This window comes from Amphiprion ocellaris, chromosome 14, assembly GCF_022539595.1.
Source record: "Amphiprion ocellaris isolate individual 3 ecotype Okinawa chromosome 14, ASM2253959v1, whole genome shotgun sequence".
Classification (NCBI taxonomy): domain Eukaryota; kingdom Metazoa; phylum Chordata; class Actinopteri; family Pomacentridae; genus Amphiprion; species Amphiprion ocellaris.
The window spans coordinates 6,382,394-6,403,689 of record NC_072779.1 but is presented as its reverse complement, the minus strand read 5'-3'; the positions used below and the strand labels follow the sequence as shown (position 1 = coordinate 6,403,689).

At 40.8% G+C, this 21,296-nt stretch overlaps 1 protein-coding gene across 1 annotated transcript in view; it reads left to right on the top strand.

The window, feature by feature from the left end:
• The window catches only part of LOC111575939 (gamma-aminobutyric acid type A receptor subunit beta2), a 67,910-nt gene that overhangs the window by 8,271 nt on the left and 38,343 nt on the right, over nucleotides 1–21,296 (top strand). Inside the window, exon 4 of the mRNA XM_023281381.3 lies at nucleotides 20,842–21,062. Within this exon, the coding sequence (XP_023137149.3) occupies nucleotides 20,842–21,062 (221 nt within the window). The remainder of the gene's footprint in view (nucleotides 1–20,841; nucleotides 21,063–21,296) is intronic.

Here is a 21,296-nt window from a genome sequence, read left to right as displayed (position 1 = left end):
TATATACTGTAGTTGTGCTCTGAGCAAATGTGCTGACAGACAGAGAGGTTACACAAGGTAGGAAACACAGGCTAGGAAGGTCACAAAGCACCAACAATGCAGAGCTGCTTTTGTTTTTGTCCTGCAGTTTGTTGACAATGAGAAAAGCAAATAATTACACTTCTGTTTCAATTTCTGGCAAAGGGCAAACACTGACATATATCTGAAATAATAATGCTCAGTTTGCATTTGCACAGTTTCTAATGCAAAATAATCACCGTGGCACAAATATAAAGCAACAATTATGAAGAACTCCAACACTGGATTGCAAAATTGGAGCATCAAACTGTGCAGAGTAAGTATTTACTCAGTAAACAGGCAAGCTGACAGTTGGAAACAAAGTCAATCAGATATGACAAACAAATCCAAAATGCTGTGAGCGACAGGCAGTAAATAAAACGGCAGGCAGATGGTCATATAAACAGGTACAGACAGCAAGAACAGGATGAAGGATGCGATAATAAGGCAACGAGACAACACAGGCAGCCTGGCAGAGGCTTACAATGGTCTGTCTTTATTTTTTATGGAGTTATTTGCAGATGAGCAGGTGTCAAGCAGGAAAAGGAAAACTCAAGAGCAAAGGCTGGTGGGCAGGTGAGGAATGGCACCGCTGGAAGGGATGCAGCATTCATACAGAGGGAACAGGGAGACGAACTGGAGGCAGAGGAGGGAGGAGAGGTAGACGGAGCAGCTGTCGCTATGACAAGATTAGCACAGGTTTTTGTGCAGTCAAAATCTCATAAGCTGTGTGTACGAAGATGTCTGGGTAAATGGTGAGTACAGCGTTAGGCCGCTATTATTTCAGCTCTCAACTGCAGGTATCTCTTTAAATCTCATCAGTAGTCTTCACAGATGGTTTCTTCCTGCACTTGGCTTTTTCACTCTGTGAAATTAAATTTGCTTTTCCTCCATGTTTCAGCAAAGTTCACAGTCTTGGAACACAACCTTTGTTTTACTTTTTTCATTATTTCTCAGGACAGGACTAACTATTTGCTTTGCTTCTAGTGCTTTCTCTCACTTCTCTTTTTGATGATCCTTTGACTTTTTCTTGATAGTAGCACCACCATCGGCAGGTCAGAAATGTTATTTGGTGAAATACAGGATATTCACATGTGCCAGATAGACTGTGCCACAGGATTATATTCAGACATTCGGGACTCCCAGATGGCGAATCCAACTGACTTTGGTTGTCCTGTGACTTTGTCTTTCTCCTGAAGTTCAACTCAATTCAATTCAATTATAGCGCCGATTCCAGTTCAAATTGTCTCAAGACGCTTTACAGAACCCATATGCCTGAACCCCTAGAGCAAGCCCTAATGCGACAGTGGCAAGAAAAAACTCCCTTGTAATGGGAAGAAACCCTGAGCAAAACCCGGCTCTTGTATATGGGGGGACTCATCTGCCGCTGGCCGGCGGGTTGAGAGGGACAGAAGAGGGGGTGGGGGAGATGGAGGGAGAGGGAGAAGAACGGGAGAAAAGGGGGTTGAGGAACAAGGAACATATAGCACACAATTGGATACATGCATAATAAGATAGATGATACATACAAAGTACAAGCTAACACTGAAACTGATTCATACGTTTCCTGTTTTGGTGTAAGGCTCTGGAATTAAACATACAACATGTAAAGCTGGTCGTAAAATTCAAACAGTGTGTAGATGAGCTTATCAAGTATAGTGAAGGTGATGCAGAGTAGATCGGTGGAAATGGGCACCTGCATGTTGAAAATTTTTGGTTCTGAGCAAGAGTCTTAACAGTTGTTGTATGGATTGTCATTAAATAAGTCGCATATATACATGATCCAAACAGGATGAATAGTAACAACTATAGTGGCCTTTTTATTGTTTAGTTTATCTTGCTCCATCATTAGTTACAAAACTAATAATTTCATATCAGTCTGCTATTACAGGTATTTACTATTAATTAACAGGTGTTCGCATGGGACGGTAATCATGGTAAACGATGCTTGCTAGAATGTTATTGTCATTCATTATTTCACTTAAACCTGCAATGTGTCTTTTGTCTACCCCTTCAGGCAGTGAGAGTAATTATACAAATGTTGTTGATGCATGTTTATGTATTTTTTTTGTTTTTTTCCACAAAAATTCTTCCTCTGAATACGAGTTTCTTCTATATGGAGCATCAGGAACTTTTCTTGGATGCTTCCTAGATTTTTTCACCATTCTCTGCTGCACTCCTGTTTACTGTAGCCTTCTCCGCCTCCATCACTACTCTCCTCTTCAGCTCTGGAAAAAAGCAATCATTGCTGGTTCACTTACATTAAATCGCTACTGGTGCGCCAGCATGGGAATGTCACCGCAGAAAGCAGATTTAATGTGGTATACTGTGAAATGCGTGGTGTCGATAGGCTTAATCAGTATTGCGTTTTATAAGGGCTTCAGTGTAACGAATGTTCATTTGTATGTAAAAACCCCACACTCTAGCTTTAAAGCACTGCTTTGCCTAAGTATAGCCTCGCAGAGCAGCTATTGTGGCTTAATTTAGCCTTCATGTGGGTTCTTTTCCTGTTAAATGAATTGCATAGGCACTACGTAGACTAATGTGGGGAAAAACAATTATAGAAATGAAAATTCTGCTATGATGTGGGCGTATACTCACCCCTTGGTTCTGTAGAAAAAAAACTTTCTCAGATCTCTTTTGCAAAACAAGCTCTCTAAAACTTTTAAACTTGATTCCATTAAGCCATGCTAAGAACCCTGTAGCTACGTTTTGTTGTGTGCGAAGAAATTTTTCAAGTGTTTGACCGCCATTAATGCTTTTTTGTGTGTTTCATTCTGCTCGGTTTGTATTTTAAGCACAGTCTGCAGCGCGTAGCGTTGCTGAGTGGACTAACATACACCCATCATCGTAAAGATGTACTGCTCGGATCGTTATTAATGTTACAGACACTGCTTATTGTACAATTAGTACCATGGCTCTAAATGTCAGGGGAAGGAAGGCGTGTAATCAATTCCCCCAGGTTAAACAAGCTCACTAGTTAGGCATCTGATTCACCGCTGCTTGTGACAGTGAATGATGGACTGCATGTTCAGACAACAGCCCCGTTCCCTGCAGCAGTAGGTCTAACAGCATCTTGCTGTCTTGTTGGTGGGCAGAGGATGGGGAATTAACAGCATATTGCCACTGTGCTATTCGCTTATTGCAGGGTAATGATTCCCACACCTGTCTTCTGTCTCTCTATCTGCTACGTTTGCTTGTTCTCCTGTTTCTCTCTCTCCGTTCAGGGTCTCTCTCTCATTTTTCTTGTGTTCTCCGCCTGTTTGATAATGGCACAAGGCTGGAGCCCTGCTGCAGGGGGGATTAGACAGAGTTACAAATCGAAGTGGGTTAATCGGTGAGCCTACCACTTCAGGAGGCATCTCTCAGCTCAATGGCCCCTCTGCTCTATTTGTTTGTGTGTTACTGCTTGTACTCACCTGTTCAAAGCTTTGGTTGAAGCTGCTGTGGTAAAAGCAACACTTATCTCTGATAACTTTTCATAGACTTACCTTAGAAATGACAGTAAAATCTACTGTCCTCTTTAAGGAAACAGCTCCAAAGTGTGGCCAAAGCTAAGGAGATACAATCATCACACAAAGTCAATGGAAACACACAGTTAGATGGGTGCCCAGGGTGCTGCATGCATCTGTGTGGCTTGAAGATGCTTCAACTAGCTGTAAATCAGAATTTTGCATTCATCCTGAGGCTCTATGACTCTGCTTCACAGGTGTACAGAGAAATCAAGTTTGGATTTGGTTCTGAGTTCACTCAAAGGCTGAGCTGAACAAATACACACACACTCCCACTGACAGAGTTGATGCGCCCATCGCTCATTAGCTCACAGCTAATTCCTGTACAGATGGCGAAGCACAGTGGCCATTGGGGGTAAATAAATGGTCCAGCGTTCAGAGTTGACAGGATGACAGCTTATTTCTGTCCCATCAACATACGTTCCTGTGACTACATTTGACGTTTGCTTGAACCCCTAAATTTGACCAGGGATGGGTGTTCAGCACACGTAAGCAACACTGAATCCTCGAGCTGAACTGACTCGACTGAATCAGTGTCGCTGATCGAATCGGTAGCTTATGACACCGGAGCTCCCCTCGCTGGTGATTGAAAAATGACTTAAAAGCTTACAGTGAAAGACAGATCCAATCAAAGTTTGATAACTCGGTTGCAGATATATGATCGCTGTCCATATTACCAAGTAAAGAGTGCATGGTAAAGGTCAGTTCTTGCACTGGCCTGAGCAAAACAATTTTCCACCAGCACTTATTACTGAGCTGAAGAACATCTGATGGCAGCGAGGCCTTCTCTTACTCAAACACATAAAGAATGGCATTTAAATAGCCTTGCCTCAAGTGGAAAAAATGTGCGAACGAAACAAGAAGACTCTGCAAAGAGACAACAAAACAGTATGAATCAGTAAAGTGACTCATTATTTTCACCTCTAATTGTAAATATACCTACATGGGCAGCATACTAATGCAAGAAAGCATTGTGGCTTCAGACAATTTGCAAGTGCAATTGCACCATAATTCTCTGTTTTCTGCAGAGGAGATGGAGTTCACATCATTGCAAACTCCATTTTCTATGCATTTTCATTTATTCAAAGACACTCGTAGATTAGCCAGGAGTATTGTACTACACATAACTTTGACTCTGATGTCAGCTAACACAGCTATCAAGCACATATCTGAGCTTAGAGCGCTCAAATTTACAAAATGTCTTAAACTAAAGGTTCAGTGTGTAGATAATGAACATGATTTCCAATGTTTTCCAGTGTGCAAAGTTCACTGGCTGTTATTTGCCTTTGACAAGAGTTGACTGGAGTCATTTTTGTCCACATGCTGACATGGTCGCAGGCCAGGTGCTTATTAAAGTCTTAAAAGTGCTAAGTTATCGCTAAAGTTTGCTGTGCACACATAACTCCAAGGATGAGAGCTGTGCATTACGTTGGTATGTCATTATAGGTGGGTGTGTGTCATTGAAGAAGCCAAAAAAAAGACACACATAACAGCTTAACTCACTGTATTTTACAAAAACAAGGCTACTCATGAATGTTGTTTGATAGAAAGAACATGAGTTGGGAATCTGGGTCGACTTTGTTGCTTTTCAGCCTGACAGTGAGTGTGTAAGCATCTCTGCTCGGCATTGTGTACAGGGGATAACACTCATCACTGTGTGGGGCCTATTTTTAGATTGTTAATCAAGGTAACATGTTCAGACTGACACACTCAGTATGTTGTCCCATAAAGTGTGAGGAGAGGGAGATTGCTTCATTTTGCCTCATCCACCCACGGTGACCTAACAGAGGTCAGAATGATGGGTGTGTGAGAGCACATCCAGCTCTTTAGTTTAGTGTCTGTTGTCAAACAATAAAATAGGGCCTGAAGATCCAGATAATAGGAATGCCAGACAGAGCTACTGATGCTGGACCATATTGTGTGATTTTTGTTTAAAATCTGCAGGTGGGAATAGGAGGAGGCCCAGATGAAACTGTAACTGGTATAAAGCGCACATTATAGTAAATGGTAAAGTTATTGACAGAGAAATGTGCCAGAATGGGTCAATGGGGCCACATTCACAGCTTTGGGTATGAGCAGTCTCGGATTACTTTTGATAGAAAACAGCAACAAGGTATGTTAAATGGTATTGGATGTTAAATTTTAGTTTCTTTCTTATCTTTCTAAGATTAAAAAAAATCACGTAAAAACTGCCTGCCAACCCACTTTTGGCATGTTTTTTTTCTTCTGAAATTTAAGGCTGGTTGAACTGTTAAACCAGTAATTTTTAAGATCAAAGACTGAAAAGTTCATTGTTATTTCTCACCATGCAACTGATTCAGAATCTGTAATGTTGAAGAAGTAGATCAAATAGTCGTTGATTGTTGGTGAATTGAAGTGAGCACACATTGTCAAAAAAAACCCAAAACTGATAATGCAGAAGTCAGCTCATGATATTTTCTGAAACACATGCAGGTTCATGTCACCACACTACAAAACAAAACATATAGAATGCTTTTATTTTGAAATACATAATGTTTTTGTGCTGAACTTTCGTAACTGATTGAGCCGGTTTGACAAAATGTACCACAAAAGCAAAATGTTGCTAAATAGCCAAATCCAAGTAGAACAGAGTTCCATTGTTTCAAAAATGGTTCTCCAAATATGACTGAGAAAATGCTTTTTTTTTTTTTTAAGCATATTCTTTTCATTTTTTAGACTTTACTATGTAGGCTGGAAGAACAGGGTGAACCCGTTATACATACTGGAAGAGATGCTTGAAAGTAAACTCTTAAACAGCTATAAATACACACGTACATTTTAACTTTCTGCAGATAGTGCAGCTTGTGACATTGTTCCTGTAGGTCAAGTTTATTCCCAGTGGAACAGAAACGTGATGCTTTGAGATGAAACGACCCTAATGAGAAAGAAGGAGCACCTTTTCATTTGATTCCTAAGTGGATTTACGGGTGTTTTCCCATATAGACATTAGATATACTGATACTGAAAGGTGGTACAGATTCCATAAGTATGTATATGGTTTCTGTATGTTTGGATTTTAGAGTTTTGACTGAGAGGAGGGAGCATGAATGTGATGATGTGTGTGTCAGTGGGGTTTCTGCTGACATTCAGAATCTGTTAAGAACTGATGAGTTGTGGACAGTTTCTCTGCTCATCATCACCTGGAAGCACTATTTGATTGTCGTTTACTCTCGACTTATTTTCGTTTCCATTGTCAAGACAGTGGTGATTTAACAGCGATTTGATCAATGATGCCTGTTTCCATAGTCCAGTAATAATCTCTGGCACGCTGTCTTAAGAGTCTAAATCAAATCAGTGCTTCAGACACAACATTTGTCAATGACAGCACTTGTATTGTTTGAAAGAACAAATGAGCGATCAATGTTAACACTGTAACTGCATAGAACCATCCAGCATGGAGGTTGAAAATCTTATGTAATATTTTTACTACCACGTACATGAGGCCTGCATTTTTAGAGAAACCTTTTCAAAAAGCTCCACTTGTAGAGTTTATAATGGCAGGAAAAGGCCAAAACAAGACTTAAAAGGTTAATTTTGAAAGGGCTCTGCGTTTGATTTATGTAAGATAAGTGCCTTTTTGTACTTTATGCTTCGATGGTGTGCGTTTCTTTCGAACTGAATAGATTTATGCACTCGGTTGTGGTGCTCCATCTTGTCATCACAGCCTAATAATTGGTCTTGTGGGTCACTGTGATTTGGCTCATGTCTGGCACTAACACAGAGATTTCACAGCGTGTGGAAACTCATACTGCCGGCTGTCAATGGACCACAGGACTGGATTCTGCTTTATCACAGCTTGTCAAAATACAAGAAGCTGATAATGGCCAAACAGGAGAGACGACGGGTGTGGATTGGTTTTCACAGCAGCTGAACATGACACTGGAAGCTGATAATGGGATGGTGTTGAGAGGGATAATGCAGCAGTGACACTCTGGCCATCACTTGTTTCATATGTCATCGAACAGTATTTTAACAGGGTTGATTTTTGCAAGTTACAGTTGGAGTTTAATTTCCTGCGCCAAGTTGGGAGGCGAGGCTGTGGTTTGTTTTCAAAGCTGTTTGTCAGAAAAAACCAGACGGATGGATTTCATGAAGCTTGGTGGAGAGGTGGAGCACGGACAAAGAAAGGAGCCATTAAATTTTTGATGCAGGTCCGGATTTTCTTTAAAAATGTGAAATAGAGCTTTGGCATTGGTGGAGCACTGCACTCTCAAGCACACTTGTAGTTTACAGAGCAAAATGAGAAAAATAACAAATCAGTGTCACCCTAAACTTCTTGATCAAGGTCCTAGCTAAGATGTTCCTTTGCTCTTCCCTCTTCCTTTTGATTCCAGGAATTGGTGCAGTTGGGAAAATGCCGACAACAAATGCTGCTGTCTGCTCTGCACTTATGCTAAAGAGAAACCCTGAAATTTCCATCCTTTCAAATTATGCAGCGTTATATTGTCAGCTGTGAAAAGGTATTAAGGAAAAAGAGAAAAGAAAACCGAGATCTGAGGTTAGCTGAACATGTAAGTGTTTTGAAGTGCTTTTCTTCCAGTTACTGGAATTCTTCCCTCTTATGGAGATTGCAGGCAAGAAAAGGGTCTCTTTCTCATAAGTACACTCTTGCACTTAGGATTTTCTAAATGTGTTCTCTAAGTCGGCACTATTGCAATACTGAGTGTTTTATTGACTGGTAAGTGGTGATAGAGCTCACTGGAAACAGACAGGAGCCTTTTTATTGCCCTTTATTCTTCAGATGAGTAGTAGATTTTACATCTGTATAAGCAACAATTTATCTTTACTGCACAATACAGTGACTTGAAAAAGTTGGTGAATTTTTTTGGATTGTTTATATATAAATCTGATGTGAAATATAGTAAGATTTGTATCCAACTTAAAAATCAGAACAAGTACAGTTTCTTTTACGCAATAACACACAATTCACCAAATTTTCTAGTCCGCGCTGATTACATCATCATCACAAATCTGCCTTTAAGAGCGGCCCACTCAGACCCAGACCATGACCCAGTAGAGATGCTGTGCAGTGACCTCATGGGAGCCGCTCACACCAGACATCCTAACAACATGGCTGAGCTGAATTGCTTCTGTTGCAGGTCAGCCACTGCTTGTTTTACTGCAGGTTATTGCTGTCAAAAGAGGTTCAACCAGTTTTTAAATCCAAAGGTTCACTTACTTTTTCCACCAGCAAGTGAATGCTTTTTGGATATGTTTAATAAAAACACATAAAAATAGTGTGTATACATGATCTTAGTGTATAAATATCACTTAGGTGAAAATCAGAGCAGATTTTATGGCCAATTAAAGCAGAAAATTCCAAAAAACTTCACATGCTTCTTGCCATTGTTTGTAGCCCTTTCTGCTCTGTCTTTCATCAGTGTTGCATTTAAGCAATTGTTGTGTTTTATCGATAGTTTTTGAGGGCTGCGTTCTGTGACAAAAATGTAATACAGCTGCTTATTGTGTTTGATAAGCAAAAGAAAAGAAAAGATTGACATGAGTTCAATGAAACCCACATTTTCCAGCAGCAACACCTATGGAGATCAGTCCAGACAATATATTCATGTGATAGTTTTTGAAATAAGACAACATCTGGTGTTCCAGTCACATCGTCAAGGTTGATTCACAACAATGGACACATACAAGATAGAAAACAATGGATTTACATTATTTATTAACCAAGCCATCGTATAAATAATGTTTCATATGTAAAAATGTATTCTAGGGAATCTGCGGGAGTCACTTTGACCGGGGCTGATTGAGCTGCTAAAATTAAAAATAGTGTTGTTTTTTTACTTATTCCTAAACCGACAGATGGCACAAACTGTTCTGAAGGAGGGAGAGTTAGAGTGGGACTGAAGGGTGTCAGGTGTGACTGTGTGGCAGTGGTTTATAGCTTACATGACTCACAGGTCAGGTAAGATAGTTCCCAAGCAGAGTTTTGCTTTGGGCCAAAGAGACATCATGACAGGACCAAATATCTGTGCCTCTCAAAATACTTTATAAAGTGGGTCAACATGTAAAACTTAGACATGCTTTTAGTTTTAGAAGTAGAAGAAACATATGTGTTCAAGTTAAAGTGCTGCTTGGTATGGGTTACAATGCATTCTGTGCATGAGACCAACAGATACCAATTTTATTTGGTGTTTAAAAAGCTAAAAAGTGACATTAGAAACTATTTACGACTTCTCCCACAGACCTTAATGTCAAGCTTTTATGGCCTATAGCCGTGGCCAAATGCATTATGTTCTCTTCCATTCTCATGAACGTGATATTTATTCACATGTACTCAAACTTGCCATAAACATTCACTTGGATTTAAGGATGAACTAATTTGAATTTACTGTTGAAAGCTGTGAACTTACATAGCATGTTTTTGGCCATAACTCTGAATTAATATATTAACAATGTCCAAATTTCACATTCACGTCTAAGGAGATGTAGTGAATTGAGGACTTTACATCCAAAAGGTCAACTTGACTGTGCCATCAAAATGTCCTGCAATAAAAACACACTTTTCTTGCCATTATTCAACGCCATGACTCAGAAACGGAAGGGGAGATCGTGACCATAATTCACATTTAGTCAGATACTAAAACTGGTCGCCTGCTTTGTAGTTGTGGTGACAGTGTAGATCTCCTGTGCTGACAATGTGTGTGAAGCATCCAGGTTGTAGAATTCATAGTTTTGTTACTGCAACATCCCTATTTGAAGCATTGTCATGGATACAGCTTTGCGTTCTTTCAGATTAGCCAAGCTTGTCAACACAAAAAAGGAATTTCACTCAAATTATTATTATTTTTTTAATGAACTAACGCACTTCAAATTCACTACATGTATTATGTGAGTGTGGGCAGGCATGAATGTCAACCACAATTTGACCTAGCTGGCCGTGGCACACAATCACAAGGTGTTAATTCTAGTTTCTTTAGGGCTGTCAAACTTTCAGCATAAAATTTTCTTGCAAATTTGTGACCATGTTTACTTTAGTTTTTTTTTTTTTAATTATCATCCCTGTGTTTTTTTCAAGCCCGTTTGAATGAAAGCCATTCAACCTAACATTTGTTAGCCATCAGTTCTCAACACTTAGCAAAAAATTAAGAATACATACTGTTTACTTGTACTTGTGGTTTCACAGCTAGCCAGTCGTTACATGTCCTTCACATCAGTATCGGTTTTTGTGTTTTTGGTGGTGCTGTGAAGATGGATTGAATTACTTTCCACAACAATGTGTTTCGAGTCTTCTCCTTGTATGGCATTGCAACCCCCACACACACACACACACACACACACACACACACACACACACACACACACACACACACACACACACACACACACACACACACATTCTGTAGCTGACACCCCTACAGCACCCCTGCGTCTCTTGTAGGTCAGTCCAACTGTGAGGAGATATTGCTTCTTCAAGGGTGTCCTTGCTCAAGGAGATACTGAATGCAGGCCATCGAATCTGGACTCACACAACTCTGTACATGAGCAAAGAAAAAGACATACCCTCCGAGACAAACACATCCGCCAAGTGGATTTGTGTTTCAGATGTACGCTGATAATAAGTTTGTTGTTTTTCCGTATTCGCTCAGGCTCTATATGTGGCATCGATCCACAGATGTCTATATATTGCATTATCTCACTGTTGACAATGTGTACATTTGGTGTGTGCTTCTCGGTACTCTGCTTGAATAACAATCAGCTTCTTCCTCAGTTCCCCCAGCCCTCCATAATGTATGAGATACGGGGCTCCTCTAGTGGATCAGTGTGTTAGTGTGTGTGTTGTGTATGTCAAAATGACAGTTGTCTGGACCTTCAGTGACACCAGAAAGGCCGAAATCTGGCGAAGCTGAGCACACGCAAACACACGGACGCATACAATATGTGTGCATCCAAACAAATCCCTTCAAGCAGAAGAAGCAGTAAGTGGGACAAATGATGTGCACTGAGACAGACTCCTTTTTTTAAATTTCCCTTTCGTGTCTTTGGCGAGCTAACCTCCCGTCTCGTATGAATGACAGCTAAGATTGAAAACTCCATCAACTTCCTCCCTGTCTTCCAGTGGGATTCAAAAGCATCCTAATAATCTGTTCTCTCCCTGTCTTCCCTTCCACATCATCCCACCCCCCCATTACTGCCCCCCTCTCTGAATTGCCACTCCACTCTACTCTCCTCCGGGGACGCAAAAAAGGGGGCTGCAGATGCTCCAATCGACTCTAATAAATTGTATGAATTCAGTTAAGCTGCACGACTGCCAACTGGCAAAGCTGTGAACCTCTGCTCTGGGAGGACTCTGGGAAAAAAAGAAAGGTTCCTCTAAATTTGATTCACCTTCAGCGAGCTCTCTTGAAAGCAATGCCCAGGCCAAAGTAAATGATGAAAGAGTATGGAGGGAAAAGGGGATATATACGGAAAGAGGGAGGCCAGAGACACTGAGATGGAGAGACAGGAGTCGTGTGATGGAGAGGGAGGTTCGACAAAGTACAAGTAAACAAACAACAGTCTGGGCTTTATTGAAATCTGTCATCTACTTTCCGACATGCCATAAACTAAGGAAATGGCTTTGAGGGGAGCGAAATATAAAGAGTGTACTGAGTCTAAGAGCTTTGGTCAGACTAATGTCCTCATGGGAACTCAATTTCGAGACCCTAACAACACACAGAGAAGCACTGAGTCACTGTCTAGCTGACCAGCTCTTGTGCACATGTACTCATCAGTCACAGTTTAACTTAATAAAAAGAGCTCCACCGATACCAATATTTGGAAGAAAAATTCAAGAAATTTGCTTAGTAAACAACGCAATGTGCACCGATTGGAATATTTTACAGATTAAAAGTAAACTTAATGAAGCATTCTCTTGCAGTTGTCGATATTTTTTATATACATATTATCGTAATCTTTGCGTAAGCTGTCAGCCTGACTGTTGAAAATATACCAACGTTATTTATTCTGGAGCAAACGGGCCAAATAAAACCCCTGCAGCAGCCCCTGTATGCTTTCCTGTTGCCGATTTACTACACGCCGTGCACAAGCTGTTCCAGATACAGAGCCCAATCCTAAGGACTCCATACACAAATCTCCACAGACTGGGGAATATATGTCACTCAGCTCTGCGGGAATCGACGTGTTTATTATTAGGCCTCTTTGGAAATGCTGCGCCCTATGCCAGTTTCCTCATACCCTGTCGCTGATGGTGCAGGGACCGTGTGAGACAGGAAATTGAAAGCCACTTGTTGTTGGAGGGCTTTTTGGAGAAACTGAAGTAGGTGGATGATAGACTGCGGTATGGACATATGGCTGAGTGGTGGAGGGATCACATTTCCTTCCCCTCTAAATGTATTTCAGAGAGAGGAGCGATCGAGGCAAAGGAGGCTTTATAGTCAGGCTGCTTTAGGATTCAGCACCACTCCTCAAGGTCAGTGCACTATGGAAATAATTTAAAGCAATATATACCTCGTTCTCCAATAACAACAACAACCTAATTATTATTTAAGATCATAATTTCTTCAGACTCATGGTTTTTGAAGAATAAGAACATCATTTTTGCTAATCAAGCTTCGGTTCATGAAGAGGCCTTTTACCTGAATGTAAAATATGATATTTTTGAGAATGGACTAAGGAGGAGATGCTCAAATTTGAATCCTTAATGGGGTTATTCAAAACTCATCCAGCACCTCAGAGGCTCATCCACCACCTGCCATGTTCTCTTGATATTTCCCTCAGGTATGTCTGCTTGGTAGTAATGATCTACACCGTTCACACTCACCTCCAGCGTATCCCCACCTCCCTGTTTTCTTTTTCTTTTTTTTTTTTTTTTTTTATTAAAGCATGCAAATAGATGCAACAGGAGCTCCTGTGAGATTAAGATGGAGAGGGAATAGAGGAGAGGGAGGGAATGCTGGAGGGAGACGGATGGAGATTCATGTGAGGAGTGGAGGGAAAATGGGAGATCAAATGGGGAAGAAAAATAACATGAAAGTGGGAAGAATGAACAGAGGATGGGGATAAAAGAGAAGGAGAGAAAGTGTAGCAGAGGGAGGTCATTGCTGGTGCTGGAATCAGAGACTGGAAGTGGAGAGCTGTGAGAATAAAAGCAATTTGCATCCCTGCTCCACTGAGCTTTCCAATGCCTTTCATTTACCCCCCCATAAAAAAAAAAGAAATGCTCTGACACACCCCCACACCCACACATCCCTTCCAGCAAACTCACCACACCATTCCACATCTCTCAAATGGAAAACAGGCTTCAAGGGTAGTGGGAAGAAAGAGATATATAACCAGTGCTCACCATTTAGTCATCTCCATTCTGATTCTCTTTCTCTCTCTCCCAGTAGACTTCAGCCTTCGTTCCCCTTTGTCTAACCTTGTCCTCCTACAATCAAAACTCCGCAACTTTTTCTCAACCTTTTTCTTTGCTTTTCTCTGTGTTTGTGTCCATTTCTTCTTCTTCTCCCTTAATGTACCTCCAACCTCACACTCTTCCTTGTGACATAATAAAATCACAAAACCAAATAAGGAAAAAGCTAAGCGGTTATTTATTTCACGATGTTATGATAAATCAGTCTTTGTTTGTTGAGCTTTAATGTCAATATCCCCTAACCTCTGAGTTAAAGATTGGGGCTCGTTCGTCTTTTAGGTTTTAGAGCTTTTATTCTGAAAAAAAGCTTCCTACTATGGCCAAAAACAAAGCTGTGAGAGTAAAAGTAGCTCAGAATGTTTGGAGCTGGATTGACACATTAGATATAATGCTTTGATACTTGGTTTATGTAAGATTTAGCCACATTAACCAAATCATTTTTGTATTTAAACCCCATCAAACATTAATCATGCAGGAAAATTGTGTCCTTTTGGACGATATTGACAAAAAAAATTGTTAGAAAAAATCAATCATAGACAATTAGAAAGATGTAACAACAAATATTTACACAAAATAGGGTTCATGTGAAGACTGATAGCACAAATCCAGCAAGAGAAGTCTAATATTACTTGTTTTTGTCAAGCGAAGCCATGTGTTGGGGGTGTGGGCTGACATGTGAGGGGTTAGTGGACAGGGCAGCTTGGAGGATGAGTGGGGTTGACGAGGTCAGAGTGGGCAGCTGGAGCATCTTTTTTCTTCTTCTTCTTCTTTCGATTTCCATTGGGTTTTTTTGTCCCCCACATACTCATGAGTACTGACCTTCGCTAATTTACTTGGAAAAGATGCACAGAATGAAGGTGCATTTTTACTCTTTCTACAATAGTGAAGAAAAGTGGTGTATAAGCTGAGGTACCTGTAAATTGTACATATCCAGACATAATTTATGGCACTGACAAGTCTTGACAAAGCATGCAAATTGTTATTTATTTGAGCAATCAGATGGTAAGACTTAATCTGACTCACTGGATGTAGATTGTACATATAAGCCTGTCATTGGCTACTCATTTTAGTCCACTTTCAAAATTCATTTTGCTACAGGAAACAGCAACAGCAATCTCCAGGAACCAACCTACAATAATGAAAATTTCAGATTTTGCAGAGGGTTTGGATCATGCAGTAAGGCAGCCCTGCTAGCTTTTCCATTTTAATGATGGTGCTTGCCTCCCCGTGTGAGAATGTTCCACTAAAACAATTCCACTTGTCACTATATTGAAGGAAAACTGCATCTTTTGCTTAGCTCCCATGATGATTGGGATTGGTTCAAAGAAATACGATGCAGCAGGACCATTATGTCCCGACAAAATGGGTTGGCTGAGCGAGACTAGTTACTTACTGACACTTTTGGAGTTCATTTGTCAATAATGTTCAAATCATATTAGGCTCAAACTATAATATACACGTCATGCAATCCCAATATGAAATTCTGCCAATTGTGACTGCCTGAAGGGCTGAATGACCAAGCATATTCCGCAAATGTAGCATTATGTGGAATCTTTGCCTCTGTTTGCAATATCTGCTCACACAGTGACTCTGGAAATAAAACATGCACTTCAAGGGAAGGACAGATGTTTACTTTTAGAATCACGTCGTTTGAACGGGTCTTTAGAATATGTGGGCTGGATTTTGTCACAGACGGTACAGAGATCAGCCACAACATTAAATCCACTGGCAGATAACAATGAATACCTTGTTACAATGGAAGGTTCTGGTGAGGAACCTTGAGTCCTGGCATTCATTTGGATGTTACCTTGACACGTGCCACTTACCTAAACATTGTTGCAGACCAAGCACAAGCCCACATGGTTCAAAACTGCCCAGGAGCAGCTTGAGGACCAAGACAAAGAACCAAAAGTGCTAAACCCAGTCTCCAAACTCACTAGATCCCAATTTCCACCCCACAACCTACTGTATCTAAAGGAATCGTTGCCATTGACCCGATGCCAGACACTACATGACACCCCAAGAAGAGCTGTTTGGTGGTTTGAGGGGACCTGCACAACATAAGGCAGGTGGTTTTAATGTTGCGACTGATGAGTATATTTTCTGTTAAGTAACAGATATGCTGTGCACTGGCTTGTCATTTGTGCACAGATCTGGTAATTATCAGATGATTCACTGAGTGCCAGCACTCAATTTAAACTTAATATAACTCAACTCTATACAGCTTCACAACTATCATTTAGTGGATGGCAAGCTGGGATTCACCAGTGACCAACCCTGTTTTTGTTTGTTTAACTCATTTTACTAGTTTTGATTAATCGATTTAAGCAGTGTCTAATAGATAAAGGTCAATCTTGCATCAGTTTCTTCTCACAATGTATAGTTTTAAAAGGAATGTCTATACTTTTCTGAACTTGAAGTTGACCAAAGTAAATGAAGGCCTTTTTGAGCCAGAATTCACCAATTGCCAAGAAGGACTTGGGATTAACTTGAGCAGAACAACTTTAGGGATATTTTCTTTTAAATAGAGTATACATTACATTTGCTGGCACTACTTAACAGTGCAGTGGAGATGCCCTGTATCTGTTTTGGAGCACTGTGTTGTGGTGAAAAAATTCAATGTTTAATTTTCCATAATAGCGTTAGGCTGCCTAAAGCAGCTTCCACTAAGCATTGCACTTAAGTTGTTTATTTATGTTTCACAGGCTGCATACTAACTACGTTCAGATCAGTCGCTCACTCACATTCCAACCAAACTGCTTTCATCTCAGAAGGAACCCCGGTCATTACCACTACTTGACACTTGTCACCTGTGTGTAGCTTGGGGTAAGATGATTCCAGATGACGAGCAGGTCAAAGGACTGATTTCAATATGCGCTGGCAAATAATTGCAGCCTGCCCCATTTGCATCTCACTTGCTGAGATAGCTACAAGCTACTACAGAGTGGTGATGACAGTACTTCTCTCAGTATGGCAGTGTTCGCCGACGGCAGGCCAGGTGAGCAGAGTCAGCACGCCATATAGAAAATGATCTTACAGCACCAGATTCTCCCCTGGCAGCGGAGCGCAAACCCATGCAGGCTTTTGATAATGATGTAGCCGCAACAGTCCATGTGTCAGGGTGCTGAGCAGACATATTAACTGGACTTCATACTGTTTGTGTAACCATTTTTGAGGCCTTAATTATGTTTTTATTACAATTCTACAAAATGTAGGTGAAGATGCATATAAATGATAAAGCAAAAATCGGTGGATTGGAAAGGAATAGCCCAAAAAAGATTCCGGAAAGGATGGTATTGAAAGGTTTTGACATATGAAGTATTTGCACTGCTTCTTAAGAACTGTTCTGTACATTATCTTTGCCAATGTATGCAATTATCAGTTCTGTAAATTATGGATTGAGCGGTTTTAGAAGAGAACATAAACCACAGTCTATTGAATATCCTCTGTGTTTAACTGGATCTGTAAGAAATATATTTAACAAGATGTCTTCAAAATTAGGAAAGATATTAGCACAGTGGGAAGCATGGTGTAGAGCTGAATATTTGTTCTAATGGATCCTGTAGTAGCTCTGAGTGTGAGAATTTAATGATCACTTTGTATTGTCCTTTCCTTGGCTGCTTGGGAGCACATCACATTCTGCACTCATAAATTCAACATAATGCTTCCTGCATCACTCTCTGTCTCTTTTCCATTTCTCCCCCACTCTCCTTTTTCTCTCCAGCATAGTTTATGTACTGATGCTCATTATGACTGTTGTTATGACAGCCTCCCCCTGCACTTACATGCACACACCCGCTGCAGTTACTGTGGTGATTTACAACCTTCCTTCTTCCACCGAGAGGCAAAGGGAGAGAGACACACTATAGCTGTCTTTAAGGGGAACTTTATGTTCACAGCAAACTAGCCACAGTGGCCTGTCCCACAAAGCAAACCGCAATTTCCTCAAGCAGATAGGTCTGCAATAATAGGCTCTCAGGGATGACAATAGAAACATTTGCTCAGTTTAATAACTACGCCCCATGTCACTTAACAGCCTCCTTTCCCCACCATGCCTATCTTTTATGCTCCTAACTTTTCACAGCTACTTAAGAGTGCTTCAGGATCAAGGCGGAGAATTGTGCATATGCCAAAATGGCTGATGGCTTTTCAAAAATGATGCTTGTTGTGAGTGCCGGGGCTGCAAGTGACGTAATACCGCAAGATCACGACTCTTGTTATCTAATACTGAGGATTCAGGACAATGAGAAAACCTACACAATGGACAGCACCAGGTGAAAATCACTACTTTGTTGTTTTCAGATATCCCTGTTTAGCTGTATTCCCTAAAACACAACAAAAGCACACACACACACAGACAAAACACATGAGAGGGGAGAAAAGAGACACTGTTAAAATGTAATATAGTGCATGTATTGCTTCTTGATACACTATCAAGAAAAGACATGCTCTGAGACACATTCAGTGTCCGCATTTCTAACATGACAGGAAGCGATTTTGTGCGTGTCGGTGTGCACATGCTAACCAGAAGCACCCCTGATGTTTCATACATCACAGCAAACCCTTCCGTTTGATGGTGTGTATTGATGAGTGCAGCAGTGGAGATAGTTTAGGAGGACGGCATGGCAACAAGCATCTCCTCAGCCGCACGTGCTGCGGTGCACAGCATGCCAGAAAGAGCAGAGTGTGGAGCTGTTACATAACCGCCAGCAAGGGATGGAAGAGTTGGGAAGGCAGCACGTGCTATCCGCTGGTGCAAGTCTGAGGCTAAACAAATATTCCACAATTATGTGCTGCAAAAAAATACTACTGCCTAGGAGTTCATTCTGTTTTTTCCATGCATTTGCTGCCTTGTGTTCGTAGCAGTTTTCCAGCATATTCTTATGCCTATCCGTGTCCTAAATAAGGAATTCCAGTGTTTCTTTCATTTCTTAAAAAAAAAAGGAATGTCAAAATGGAAGTTTCCACGATCCCCTACAGTGTTTGATGCTGGATTTACTCTAATCATTCTGTTCCTATTCCAAGTCCAATTATCGTGCCGAATGCTAGAATGTGCCACTATACTATTTATGTGTTTGGGGGGGAAAAAACTCAGTTCTCAAACTCCTGGTTGTCAGCACCCCGAGCCACATACAGTACAAACAACAACAACATGACAAAGCCTATTTAAGTCAAACAACGACTTCACTGAGAAAAGATGCTCCCATTTCCCTGGCTCCATCCAGTCAATATCCGAACCACCAGTTCCCAAGGTGCTGTGGGATGTCAGATCTGTAGCCAACGGGCATATTCAAAAATGCATGTTCAGCCTCTTTGCCAGGAAGTGGATGTGCCAGTCATGACAAAAAGTTCCCTGAGACAGCAAGTTTATTTAACTTAGTTTTTCATGGATGATTGGTAGGCTTCTTACCTCAGTGAGCTACATGAGCATCTGACTGCTGGCTTGACTGTTTTTAACGCGTCCTAGATTTACCACCAGGGAATATTTGTGCAATTTATCAAACCTCTTCTATTTGTTTATGAATTATTAACCTGCCATTTCAGGTTTTGTGTGTGCGCATGTGACATAGAAATGCATTTTCACATGTATATTCCAACTGTGAAAATAATCACAGTCAAAATTCTGTAAGTCTACAGTGAATTTACTGGCTTATAGATGAGATTTCATGGGGTTTTCTTTTATTACTACTCTTTTTAGATTATTGCTTGCTCGTTAGCTGTCCTCCTTTTCTACACTTTTTGCCTGCAGGGGTAAATTTGTTGGCACATCGCCTCCATCAAATGTTGAAAAATTGCATGAAATTGTCAGCAAAAAATTTGCATTGCATCGCCTGCATCCTTGTGAGCGTGTGTTCAAGCATCTCGAAAAAAATGAGATAAGAATAAAACAGTAACCTGCTCATCATGCACCTAAACTCTACACTTTTAGTTAGTAAATTTAGACAAATTCATACACAAATTTGCCTCAGTGACACTTTATGGACAAGTTTCTTTATTCTATCCATGCCTATAACAAATTGTCGTTTAAAAAGTTTGTCTTTTTTTTAAAGTGAAATGCCATGTAAAGACCCTCAAAGGCTATGTGCAGTGTATGCTCCTTGATGTAATGTGAGAGGAGGGTCTGCCATCCCATTTCTGGGAAGAACAAATCCAAGAAAATGAGTGAACTTGTTATGCAAGTGCAACACAGTGAGCCCATTCCTCAAACAATTCCTAATCCCAGAAAGACAGCGACGGTCAAAGCAAATAGAGCATATAGAAGATATTTTGTAAAACAGATTTTTGAGATGGCTTGGAGGTTATTTTCATTTGTCTGGAACATGTGGTCTCCTCCCTCCCTGCTCTCCTCCTCTGCTCTCTGTGTCTATGTATGTGCGTCGCATGCTCGCAAAAACACACGTGCACGCGTGATAAACCAACCAAACAAGCCCCGCACATATGTTAGACCCTTTTATCGTATATTAACAGACCCAAACTGACAAACACACACACACACACACACTCTAAACCTCAACCATCTGTCTCTCTGTATCCGTCTCTCTTCTAACACTTTCACACTGCCTGCCTTAACCTCATGTTTCTATGAACAGAAGGAATTCCCCATTGCTTTGTACCGAGAGTTTTTTGGCCTGTACTGCTACTGTTCCATTTGCTTTAAAGTGAACTTCATCCAATATTGAAGCCTAGTCTGGTCTAATCTGAGAGCTTGCTGTGTAAAAGTATTACAACTGTGTAAAAGAAAAACGCTTGCTTTTTTGGAGTAACCGTCGCTTGTCTCTGCTTTTTCTCCTCTCCCGCTTCATCTTCCTCCTTATCCTCTGCTTCTCGTGCTCTCCCTCCCCCTCTCGCTGTCCTCCTTTGCCCCTTTCTGTGCACTCACAGGACTACACATTGACAATGTACTTCCAGCAGGCCTGGCGAGACAAGCGGCTGTCCTATTCTGAGATCCCGCTCAACCTGACCTTAGATAACCGAGTGGCTGACCAGCTCTGGGTCCCCGACACCTACTTCCTCAACGACAAGAAATCGTTTGTCCACGGTGTCACGGTGAAAAATAGAATGATTCGACTGCACCCGGACGGTACGGTGTTGTATGGTCTAAGGTGAGATTTTAATCTCTTAAAATAACTCTTTTGACTAGACAGCAACACCAAAGAGTAGGATTTTTTTTTTATGTTGGAAACACTGCATGAGAGTGATACCAGATAATGATAGACTATGCTGCACAAATTGTGCTCATTTCCTCTTCATGTTGTCAAACACTTTGCGTTCAATCCATCGTCAGCATACTTTCTATTCTTAAAAAGACGCAAATAACCTAGGAGAAAGAAAAAAAA